Source organism: Anolis sagrei, chromosome 6 (genome assembly GCF_037176765.1).
Source record: "Anolis sagrei isolate rAnoSag1 chromosome 6, rAnoSag1.mat, whole genome shotgun sequence".
Taxonomy (NCBI): Eukaryota; Metazoa; Chordata; class Lepidosauria; order Squamata; family Dactyloidae; genus Anolis; species Anolis sagrei.
Window position 1 is genome coordinate 46171812 of NC_090026.1, and position 13018 is coordinate 46184829.

Genomic DNA, 13018 nt, shown 5'->3' on the forward strand with positions numbered 1-13018 from the left:
GACCAGGAGGACCTCTGTCTTGTCTGTATTTAGTTTCTACTATCTAAGTAAGTGTCGCACAATTAGACAGGAAATAAGACTTTCAAAACAGGAACGGCTTTTTTAAAATTTAAGGATTTCTTTTTCAGGAACTTAAGAGACATTTCTGACGCTTCCCCTCACTGTGGGTTTTTCCAGATCTTCGCTGTCTGTGGTTCCACTTTTATTCTCTCTCTCTCCTTTTTTTTTTTAAACAGGAGGGAGTGGAGCGGTTCCTCACTGGGCCACTAGGGGGCGAAGGGCTCGGCTGGACTTTGGGAAGGGCGGCGTGGAAGCTCTGCAAAGCCACCTTGGGCTTGCCTTGCTGAGGGAAGGATGGAGTGAAGCCCACGAGAGAGAGAGAGAGAGGAAGCCATAGGAGGCTCAAAGGAGGGGCTGTGGGAGGGAAGACGAGGCCAGGTGTGTTAGGGGAGACCCTTACTCCCTCAGAGAGAGAGAGAGAGAGAGAGAGAGAGGGAAGTGTCTCCCCCCTCCATTCAGTAAAGGCCCCACACTGAAGTCTCTCCCTCTCAGCGTGGTTTGGCCTCCCACGTCTGGAGCCATGAAGTGATGCTGAATAGACTTTCCCCTCAGAAAAGGCCATTTAGCAGCAAGAGGTGCCTTTTCCCCTCATTGTCCTTTCAAAAACCGACTCTCCTTTCGACTGGAAATTATTATTATTTATTATAATTATTTATTATAGAACCACAGAGAGACAAGACACGCGTGTGGGGGAAATCCGTGGGCTTTGAGACCCAGGAAGCTCTCTGCCTGCTTCTCCCTCACGCTCCCATTCTCTGCTGCTGCTGCTCAATGCTTATTCCTTGCTCCAGAGGCTCTTTTTTCCTCTCCCTCAAAGCAGGTGACTCTTCTCTCTTCTCTCTCTTCTCTCATGCTGGTGGCCTTTGCCTTTGGGAATGGGCAAGCCCTTGCTGCCTTTGGCTTTCCAGGTTGCCTTGGCCAGCCAAGCCTTGGGTAGCTCCTCTCTGCGGCTGCTGCTGCTGCCTGGCATCTTTGCTCCTCTTCCCCAGCTTTCAAGAGGAGGAGGAAAAGGAAGGAAGAGGGATTTGGTGTTTATTTTTTGGGGCTAGGTTTCAAAAGCCCCCTTCTGCAATCCAGGGCTGCTTCTGCGGCGAAAGAGAAAAGTTGCAGCTCTATTTATTTCTTATTTTCCCCTCCCCTGCACCTGCCATTGAGACTTCCTGTTCAGAGAGCCCAACCGCTGCCTTTGGGTCCTTCCTCTTTTTTTTGGAGTTTAGCAAAGCGTTTGACTCTTCCCTTCCAGGCCTTTTTCTTCCTCCCAACCTGGACAAGGATGGAGCTGTGGGCTCCTCAGAAAGACTGAAGAAGTGGATTTTGTTTTTGTTTTGTTTTTTTTCTCACCTGGGTATGAAGCTGTCAAGGAAGGAGAAGGCAGCTTCAAGGGACTGACCCTCTTCATGATGGTGGCTGGTCCCTGATTTTTGGAGGAGTCACCTTGCAAGGAGACCCCCTCTTCTTCATTTCATGGAGGACCACCAGCCTCTATGCATTTGAGGCATCCGTGACACGTGTTGGGACTACCTCCACGTCCCCTTTTTGGCTGGGATCAAAGTTTGGGTTTGAAGGGGTGTTTGCTCCCCTCAACCTTTTTTGGAGGAAAGGAGACCACATCAGGACTTGGAAAACCATTTGTTTTATTTATTGTATCGTGGGGAGCTTTGCAGTCTCGAGAATGGGCAATGCAGCAAGCAGCATGGAGATGTCTCCAGCCAAGGAGATTAAAAGCCAGCCAACCGCCTCTTCGCCTCTGCCCCCCAAACACCCTGCGCCCCCCAAGCAGCCCATGCCCAGCGCTGGCGAACTGGAAGAGCGGTTCTCTTATGTGCTGGTAAGTCTTCCTTGACCTGTGCCTTCTCCCAGGACACACTATCTTGGAATCCTGTCTCCATTCCTCACCTTCAGCAGACACACAGAGCAAACTAGCCTGGCTAGGAGTCAAGTCATGCCTGCAGTTGGTGGGGTTAAAAATGGGTGAAAAATCTGGTTTTCTCCCCTAGCTAGCTCTGTTCTGCCAATGCATTACACCTGGTGAAGGGAAGCCTCTTATAACGTGGGAGTTACCAGTTGGGATTATCTCATACCATTTAACCCCTGTTCTGCCTTGTTTCTTTGGGGAAAGCTTGCAGACTGAAAATCTGAAATACTAATAACATGGTGCAATTGCAACAGGATTTGAAATGATCTGGGCATCCACATCCTGTCTCAGAGGTGGATTCTTCTCCAAGTTAGAGGCATATGGAGTGAGGGTGCAAGTAATTCATTCATGGGAAGGGGAGGGAGGGAGAGGAAGTGTGTGTGTTCTTGTCTCGCCTGTCTCTCCCCAAGGAGGTCAAATCAAATGGTCTTTTTTCATCTTGCTTGAAATCGGTTGGCAAACTCTCTGGAGGAAAGGCGTGTATTCTGCTTTACAGCTAGTGTTAAAAAGATATTTAGCCAACTGCAAAAGAGCCATCGTGGTGTAATGGCATTGGACTGTGACTCTAGAGAACAGGGTTTGATTCAGACATGGAAACCTGCTGGGTGACTTTGGGCAAGTCACACACTCTCAGCCTCAGGAATGAAGGACCCAAGTTTAGGAGAGATTAAAAATTAATTCCTCTGACAGAATTTTACAGAGCAATAATAAATATAATAATAATAATAATAAACTTTATTTATACCTTGCCTCCATCTCCCTGATGGGGACTCAGGGCGGCTTACATGAGGCCAAGCCCAACAACATATTGCATAAAGAAAAATAAAAACCAAAACACCAACAGCAACACAGTAAAATGTATACAGTAAGCAATATAAATATACAATACAAAATCATTCAAAATCACAATGACAATGAGCGGGCCGCATGTACAAGATAAAATATTAAAAACTCAGGGTGAGATAGAGATGGAGTGGAGCAAAATTATTTGTGAGGGAGAAGTTCATAGAGAACTAGGGTCATCCAAAACAGGCCATCATACAGGAGGGGGGGGGGTGTATTTCAGGGACAGAAATGTTGAGAGGAGCAACAATGTAAAGTTTTATTTCTACTCTCTGAAACTGCAATGGAAAAGCCAGGTTTTGAGGTTCTTCTTGAAGGTTTCTAAGGTGGGGGCATGCCTAATCTCACTGGGCAATGAGTTCCAGAGTCAAGGGGCAACATGCCTTGCTCTCATCATCACCATCCCAGCATGATGTAGTAGTTCGAGCTCAGGACTACAACTCTGCAGTCCAGGAAATTCCCACTCAGCTATGGGAAAACCTCTGGGTAATATTGGGCAAGTCTCACACTCTCAGCCTCATAGGGGAAGCAAAGGAAAATCTCATCAGAACAAATATTTTCAAGAATACCCCATGATGAGCTCAACTTGAGGTCACCATAAGTTGGAAACAGCTTGAAGGCAAGAACAACAGCATTGTTGACCTCTAAGATGATTGACCTCCACAAAAGATATGTTCTTCAGGCCTTGCTCTCAGTTGGGTGTTTTTAGATGTTAATCCACATAGGATTTTTTTTTCTAACTTTAGGCAGGGAGCAGCATAACCCCCCTTTTATTTTCTGGATGGCACAAGACCAGTTTTGTAGTGTGTCATGATGGAAACTAAACAGCCCTGTAAAACACATGAGCCAATCCAAGAATTGTGTAATCTCGTTGCTAAATGCTAATGTGCCTATTTCCTATTTAGACAATGGTTCCCTCCACAACTGAATTAATTATTGCCTTTTCTATGCCTAGCACTATCCTAACTTGAGTTATGCAGCTGCATGCAGCATGGTGTGGGGATGGGGTGGTGGGAATGATGACAGTGTGAGGTCTGTAGTTCTCTGCTTGTAAGTGATGTTCTATTCCTAGGAGTTCTGAGAAACATGTGTTCGGTTGATCAGCAATCATTATAACTGGCATGTTGTTGTGCTTACAGAGAGTGAGGGAATGCCAGTATTGCTCTCCATGCGCAAGGTAGCATAAATCCAGGGGTCTGATAAGTGATTCTGGAAGAGGCAACACCACGGGTGTGGCTTGTGCACATGGCATGAAAGCAGGAGTTGTACTGCTTCAATTGTGGATGTATTTTAAAAACTACTTTATGTATTTCAAAAACTAGTTTAGTAAAGCAGGTTACTAATTAATATTTTATAGAAAGCATTAAATTTTAAAAAGCATCATTTTAGAGAGCTGAACTGCAAGACCCAGAAGCATCCAGCATTGCCAGTGGTGAGAGATACTTGGAGGGGTGATTCAACAACTTTTGAAGAGCTGTCTGATTTTTACTTCTGTTTTGCACCATCGCTCTAAAATTTCTAAATCTATCTCAGCAGATTTGTTTATTGATTTTAAGCCTCCTTATTTTACTTCTTATGAATAGTTTTTACCAACAAAAGTGGTGATATTCTGAATGCTAGTCCTCCAGGTGTTTGGACTCCATAGAATCATAGAGTTGGAAGAGACCTCATGGGCCATCCAGTCCAACCCCCTGCCATCTAGTCCATCTCCCAGAAGCCACAGTTGCCTTGACTGAGGATTAGTGATTCTGGGTGCTAAAGTAACAAACATAGTAGGCCAGCATTTGGGAAACACTGAATTACAATATGTTGTTGTTGAGATGGGCCTTCAAGTCAATTCTGACTGAGACAGCTTTGTCATAGAGTTTTCTTGGAAAGACTTATTCTGAAGAGATTTGCCATTGCCTTTGTCTTAAGGCTGAGATTGTGCAACGTGCCCAAGGTTAACCTCCGGTTCGGTGGCTGAGCGGAGATTTGAACCTTCCAAAATCCTAGTCCAATACTCAAACCACTACACTGACTGTAACTTGACTAGATCTATTCATTTATGGGGAATTTCTAACTCAATATTTATATACATTTTAATGATCAGTGGGTTTCTTGTTAGAATTAACAATTACATTCCAGCTAAAACAGGAGATTTAGCACATAGGGACAGGTGAGCTGTTTCCGAACAATGCACATGGCAGAACAGGATGGGGCAAATTGAAGTGTCCAGCTATTGCAGAACTAACCTATTATTCACCACTGGCATTTCTAACTAAGGGTGCTGGGAATGACAATTCTGCAAGCTCTGGAGCTTTTTCATGTGGGACGCGAGGGGGAGAAAGAGGGATCAGCCCCCCTCCCAGACTAGGATGTTTGGATCTGGGTCCTCTTCCATAAATGAACTCAGAAATTGGGCCACCAGAGTTCCTATGTAGTATGCCCCCTCAGAAGTGTACCAAGAAATATGAAAGCCACTGTTGATGTTGAGCAATCCCAGAAACCGTAAAACCTGTCTGCAATCTATCTTGTGACTTGGGAGTAAGTTACAACAAACACATGGAAGGTGCTCCCAAGCGCTCGAGTCTAGTTTAGTCTGACTCTGGGGGCTGGTGCTCATCTCCACTGAAGAGCCAGGGTTGTCCGTAGACACCTCCTAGGTCACGTGGCTGGCATGACTGCATGGAGTACTGCTACCTTCCCACCAAAGCCATACCTATTGATCTACTCACATTTGCATGTTTTCGAACTGCTAGGTTGGCAAAAGCTGGGGCTAACAACAGGGGTTTACCCCATCCATGGATTTGTACCGCCGACCTTCCAATCAGCAAATTCTGCACCTTAGCGGTTTAACCTCTGTGCCACTGCAGGTCCGCTCCCAAGCATACATGGTGCTTTTTCAAATTTATATGGAATTTCAGTGATGATCGATGAGAAAAATAATTTGCCATTGCACTGTAAGCACCTGCCAGTAAGCAAATTTAATAACAATTTGCCTGTCAGGTCTGCGCTTGCCAGGTTTGCCAAAGTAAAAGCAGAAGGAAGCACCTGTGCTTTTAATAGTTAGGTAGAGGGAAAAATTTCAGTAGGTGCAACATGTTGCCTTGTTGTGTGACAAACAGCACCTGATGAGATTCCCTCTTCTAAATGTTAGGTATAGGAACTATCTCCAGTTTTCATTTTTGGCAATTCTGCCCCCCCCCCCCCCAAACAAAATTCTAGGTTTCTTGGGGTTACATCGTTCCCACCCCTGCTGTAAGAGATTAGCATCTATAATTAAATTGCAGGAAGTGTTCACACCATAGAGGAAATCCACCAAGATAAAAAGTAACTCTCCATCCCAGGACCCTTGGAGACATCTTTATAAGTAGAGGCTTACTTAGCTGTCCAGCATAGTCAGCCAGTCTCACACTGTTGGCCCTGGAGAACATGAAGCAGAAAACAGAAGGAATTCTGTTTCTTAATTAAACCAGACTCTCTGGGTTTAAGGATAAGAATCAGCAATGTTGTGAAAAAGAGGACAGGGCAACTATCTCTTTAATGGCTGTGTTGAAGAGGGGTTTTTAGCAGGTGTTACTCATGCAAGTTTTATTTGTTGAAATGCCTCTTTCCACATGACAGTTAAAGATGTAAGAACCCTCTTCCCTTTTTTTGTCTGGCAGTCTGATCAGGAGTGGACCAAATTTAGCCCCCTAAGTATTGGCTCCAAAGGCTCCAGTCAATAGGGGAGAAGAGCATATTTACAGTTGGACTTGTCAGCAATGCATATTGAAAGGTAGTGAAAGTCCTGGATTACAATTCCAAAGGTCCTCTAAAGGCCACTTTCTTGGAAACTGGCAAGTTGTAAAAAGAATGACTGTAAGTGGTGGAGCTTTTGCACTTTGAATTGGATCCCTGTGCTCTGTCATAGTATAGGTGAGGGCCAAGAAACTAACACTGAATCTGGATGAGGTGGACACACCGTGGGTTGGTGGTTGTTACGTTTTGGGAAGTTGGTGTGTAGCCTGTTCTGGGTAGAGCTTTGCTCAAGGTTGATGAGAGCTGTCACTGGGCCCAACCAAGATGTGTGATTCTTACAGTTTTTCTGTTAAGATACTAACATCTATTTTGTTACATATTGTTTATTTTTTCATTGTTCATGTCCCCAGGGGCCTGGCTTCTCTTCTCCTCATTCCTGCTGCATTCTGCCTGAAAGAGCAATTTGGCAATACTCTTGGAATCAGCTTTGTCTCTTGAGGCCAAAGTGTACCTGGTTGCTTGGTGCAACATTTTACCAGCCTTTTTGATTTGTTACCTGTCGCCTGTCTCAAGGCTCTTTCACATTACAGTTATAGAATGAAGATTATCCTTTATCTGTCATTATTCCAATTGTGGTGTTTCACTGTAGTGAAGAGTATACAGCATTGTCAGCCAGAGTGCTATAGTAAGTCACCAAACAACAAAGCATGGAATTCCACCATGCCAGTAAAGTGGAACTATAGTGCTATAATAATTTAGTATGATAGACCCTTGAATAAAGGTAGTCTGGTTCCAGCTGTCAATATACTGATAATTCCAGTTTGGATCACACCACAAATGAAAACCTGGATGTGGTCAAACACATGAGAGTGTGGTTGACATATCAACAGTAATTATTATTTTATTTATTTATTTCATACATTTATATCCCGCCCTTCTCCTCACAAGGGGGACTCAGCATGGCCTCACATGAGTATCAGAGGATGCTAACAGCATAATTACAATAAAAAATTACAATTTACAATAAAATCATTTTAAAACGTTATATTACATCATCCATAAAATTTAATAATAAATTAATAGATTAACATGCCAATAAAACTAAGCCGAGCTGGGAGAATCCATATCGCAAAATCCAAATTTCCTTTTCCTATTGCCGCTGGCCTCTAATTGAATGCCAGGCCCCAGAGCCAGGTCTTCAGTTGTCTTCTAAAGGAAAGGAGGGAGGTGGCCAACTTGATATCCTTAGGGAGAGAGTTCCACAGGCGGGGGACCACTGCTGAGAAGGCCCTGTCTCTTGTCCCCACCAGCCGTGTTTGCGAGAGTGATGGGATCGAGAGCAAGGCCTCTCCTGATGATCTTAAGCTTCATAATGGTTCATACCAGGAGATACGTTCAGACAGGTAATCTGGGCCAGAACCGTTCAGGACTTTAAAGGTTAAAACCAGCACTTTGAATTGTGCTCGGAAGCTAATCGGCAGCCAGTGGAGTTGGCACAACAGAGGAGTGGTACGCTCCCTGTACGCAGCTCTAGTTAACAACCTGGCCGCCGACCGCTGGACTAATTGGAGCTTCTGAGAAGTTTTCAAAGGCATCCCCACGTACAGAGTGTTGCAGTAGTCTATTCGGGATGTATCGAGAGCGTGGACCACCATGGTCAAGTGAACGGGCGCAGCTGGCGCACAAGCTTTAATTGTGCAAAAGCTCTCCTGGCCACCGCCGAGACCTTACGACTGACCAGGAGTACCTCTGACTTGTCTGGATTACGTTTCAATCTGTTCGCCCTCATCCAGGCCGACAAAGCAGCCAAGCACCGGTTCAGGACCTGCACAGCCTCCTTAGTAACAGGTGAAAAGGAGTGATAGAGCTGAACATCATCTGCGTACAGATGACATCTGAGGAAGTTATTAAGGAGGAAGAGCACACATACTAGGAATGGCTGCAGCAGTTGTTTTCACTTTACTGGGAAAGGCAAGATTTTTCCTTCTCTTCTTCCCCTACAGCTGAACTGATTAAGTGCAAACAATTTTTGTACTTCCAACTGAGTTTATAGCAATTGAAGTAAACCAACAACAAAAGTGGAAATGGGAAGGAGGAGGAGAAGAGGGAAATTGGGACATTTTAAAAGCAAATGAAAGGGTGAAACAACCGGTGTGTAATTAGGACTGTCCCTGCCAAAATGGGATAGTTGTAGAGTGTGGTAATGCATGCTGTGTGGGGGGATGTCCATCAAAATAGTCTGGAAGTTTGAACGAGTACGGAGTTCAGCAGGTAGAATGGTTTGCCTAGTTGGAGTCACATTGGATCATGTTGGATCTGAAGGATACATATTGGATGCCTATTTGTTATTAAGCCCCTTTCGAGATGTTGGTACTGACATTTAAAGCCCTTAAATGGCTTGAGGCCTAAACATGCAAAGAGGTACATCCTCCAATGCTACCTTCTCTTTACATTTAAGATAATCAAAGGGGACCTTATCGTGTGTGCCTTCTATAAAACAAGTGTGTGTAGCATCACCAAAAGAAAGGTAGTTTTTTTGGAGATGACCTGAATTTTCAATATCTTTCCATCAGAAGTAAAGCCTGGTGCCAATGTTGTATGTGGGATGGGGGAGTTCAAAAGCCTCCTCCTTCTGCAGGCATTTAAAAATGCTTTGACTAATATTTTAAAATGTAAATGTGTATTTTAAAATAGATTGGCATAGTTTTAAGCCCCCCAGGTTTTTAACATTTAGGTTTCGATATTTAGGTTATTCTTTGTATTGGATTAATATAAAATCCTCTCTGTGATGAAGGCATTGTATGGATGTGTAAGCTCAAGGATATGTAAGTAGAAGTTGTATGATAATTGCTATACTAAGATAATTGCTATACTACGAATTGGTGACTGAGTTACAGCATGAGACAGGGACTTCCTTACTCAAAGCCCAACTAGTACCTTTCAATCACTCACCACATTTCTGGCTTACATCCAGACATAAACAAAATTAGGATAATCATCCAGCGCCATCTTAGTCAGTTATGAAAGAGTAGTCTTGGGAATATGTGGCTCACCAGATGTTTGGTGTGCGTTCATCTCTCACACTTTTTTACGCTTGCTAAAGCTGAAGGAATTGTAGCTCAACAACATCTAGAAGGCTTCACATTCCCACAGGGACTATTGAAATCCTTCATATGGACAGTGATATATGTGTATGTGTCTTTTTTTAATTGGCTCAGTAATGTTAGGAAATAAAGACTAGAGAACAGGCAGGATTTATTTTGAGTCAGGATTCTGCTTCTAGTCCTGTTTTAATGCTGGAGTTCAGCCTGAAAATACATGATGCAATGATCAAGAATGTACTCCACCTGGCACTTCTAACATCAACCAGCTTTTCTGCATATTTGATTAGAGTGGCAAATGCTTCAAATTCAAGGGTATGATAGCCCAGTAATTTTGAGTCACAGAGACTCCACCAGAATAGGCTAGCATGATGATTAAAACTGGGGGTTACAAGCCAGACTCTTAGAAGCCAAACTCCACTTATATGGCTTTTGTTATAGCTTTAAAAATTCTGGCTGTACTGAGTGGCAGATTATGGGAGGTGTAGCCTAAAAAGTAACTTTTTAACATTGGACAAGTCATACTTTTGCAGTACCTGCCCCCGGTGACAAGATCATCATGCAAAGACGTATAATCAATCCTCTCCATTTGTGGGTGTAATTTTTGTGGATTCGATTATTTCAGAGGTTTAATTGAAATGTTATCTCTAGCAATGTTTAGGTTCTCCAATGTGAAGTTCACCATAGTCATGCTGAAGGATCTAAAAATTCCTTTCTGGGCATTTGTAGGCCCTCCAACATGAATCTATGGCGAACATTGACCAGAGAGTAATTTTGTAGAATCTAGAGAGTCCTAGGTAAGTGTTAAAAATAGTGCTTTGCTATTCAAGTCTTTTCCAATTTTGTAGGGGCCCTATATCTCTAAACCCCACAAAAGTAGAGAGCTTATTGTATAATGCAATCAGTCATTTTACTGAAGCTATCTATGTCTGGATCTGATTTCTGGTTGGATGGGAGACTTGATAGAAACCATTGGAGAGACTACCTTGAGTTTCATAGTAAGAAGAAAGGATATAGCCACTTAGGTATTGTTTTTAAAATGAAAATGCATCATCCCCAATAAGCTTCCACAAATTTGCATAAATGTTACATATGCTAATTTATAGTATAGATACAATTTCAGAAATAATGATATTTTATCTATGCATTTTGTTTGGACAGCTCTTCAAAGAGAGGACACTTTCAGACATAGTAGTATCTTCTGACAGTTTGTCAATTATAAATGTAACTAAATTGACATCCATATCCAATATATGTATTTTTCCCTAAAAAATAAAAAATGTGTTCATTTTTACAAGAAAGTATAATATAATTATTTTTTTAAAAAAATTCCCTAGTATACTCCCTTTTGTACATACTCCCTGTGCACATTTTAGTATACTTTTCTATTGGAGAACTGAATTATTAAATTTGAAGAAGTGTGAATAACAAATGAATAACTTTGCTTTGATTCATGTAAAGATATGGGGAGAGTAAATTAGGTTGGATTGTCGTAAAATGCCAATTGAATTTATTTTTTTCCTGTAATAAATAACTGAAAAAAGGGCAAAAAGAAATTATTCTCCCATTGTGCAAATACTTCAAGGTGTCTTATGAGTTAGCATCAAACTTAGAAAACTGGCTGTTCCCCTTGCCAGTTGTGTCTTTCTTTCTGTTGGCATGCAGGAAATGATGGGCGGGAGGTCTGGGTCATTTCTAACATTCAGAATGAAAGAAACTATGTGGGGCAGGAAGCACTATATGTGCAAAAGAGAAAATAGAAGTTTATTAAAAACATTTTTTGTGATAACGACCTCTGTTTGCACTATCTGTTTGATGTTTCTGAAAGTCTGTGTTTTATCAGCAAATTTGTACAGGTCTGATAAGAATAGAGTCAACAGTGTCAGAGAGAAAAAACAAATATATCACAGTAGTTTACATACATACTATGAAACTTAAAATGGTTGTTATCCTGATGAATTTGGATAGTAGAAGTGTGACAGCTTTTATTTAAAAACAGTGCAGAAGACCATATTTTGATGCAGAATCGTATCCTCAGAAGTGCACTTTGGCTTCTTTTGCTGTTGCAGTGACATCAAACAACACATTGATAGCAGATTGTGTCACCTGGAGGCGTATTTTCTGAAATCTCCTGGCCCCAGAGAGTGGCCCACTTTTTCATCAGTGATGATCCCCTATCTGCCAACTGAACTGGATTATCTCATGATGCCTAGTGGCCATCGAAATTCAGTAGTGGATCAAATGCTGCATATAGCTCATATTCTGTGAGTTTCTTTGAGGGGGGTTGTTATTGTCATCTATGCATTAAACTATTGTTGTTTCCCTCCTCGTAGCATCATAGTGTGTGCTGAGTAGCATAACAATCAGGTATTTACTGATCAAGAGGGGGTTGTTTTCCCTCTTCCTTGGCTTACTCTTTTTTATCTTTGTGCTTGGGGCTGGTGAAGATGAAAAGGCTGGAACACACAGGAAATTACACAACTCTCCATTCACTTTATAATCCTCCTCTATTAAGATAGGCAGGGTTGTTCTCATCATGATATTAAGTCCTACTCAGAGCTAACAAAGTCGAGATGTAGCTTCCTTGCTTGAATAAATCCATCTGCAATGTGATCATCTGCTTTTCCTACAGACTTCTTAGGCTGTGATATGATATGATCTGTCTAAAGTACAATAGTTTACTTCTTTTTTGGCTTCTGGTGGGAGTCCAGGATTGATTGATCCATTTTTATTGTCTGTAAGAGTTTTTGCAGAAAACTTTTTGGTAACACATTTCAAAGGTCAGCTTTCTTCATTGTCCAGTGCAACTTCCCTCATTGTCCAGTGCAGTGTATTCATAGAAATGGAATACTATGGCATGCTTTCTTATGACTTTTTAATTTAACAATTAGATCATATGTAGGCTGGTTTTTCAAGTATCAGTCTTCTGATTTCTTGACTGTAGTCTTAATTTTATTTGATTAAGCCATGGTATAGAAAACCTTTGACTATTTGTTTTCATTATCCACTTTTCAGTGATGTAAATAACCTGTGTTAGGCCTTATTCTTGTGTAACTCTGTTAAATGATCTATGTATTGTGGGCGGTGGGGGAAGAGCTGGGATAATGTATGAAGGATGCTGCCTTAGAGCGAGATTCTTGTTTTCACTTTTCATAGTTGTATTTATCAGCCACATTTTGTATTCTGTTCTTCCTCTGAGAAATACCAAATGATATATAGGCATTTGCCCCCATTTTATCTCATCAAGAACGCTGTAAGGTAGATTAGAAGTTATATGAAGATTTAAGTAAAGTTCAAGCCCTTACACAGATGCTTGTACATTGAGATGGATGTTACCTTTCTCGTGTCTGAAACATAGATTTAAGACTGAGTAAGA

The 13018-nt window shown here is 42.0% G+C and overlaps 1 protein-coding gene across 6 annotated transcripts in view; it reads left to right on the top strand.

Moving 5' to 3' along the window:
• The first annotated feature begins 287 nt into the window (after nucleotides 1-287).
• FMNL1 (formin like 1) overlaps nucleotides 288-13018 on the top strand; it is a 112998-nt gene continuing 100267 nt past the window's right edge. For all 6 annotated transcript variants that reach the window (XM_060781174.2, XM_060781177.2, XM_060781178.2 and 3 more), the window contains exon 1: nucleotides 288-1888. In XM_060781174.2, coding sequence (XP_060637157.2) covers nucleotides 1733-1888 — 156 coding nt within the window. In that variant the 5' untranslated portion in view covers nucleotides 288-1732. The remainder of the gene's footprint in view (nucleotides 1889-13018) is intronic.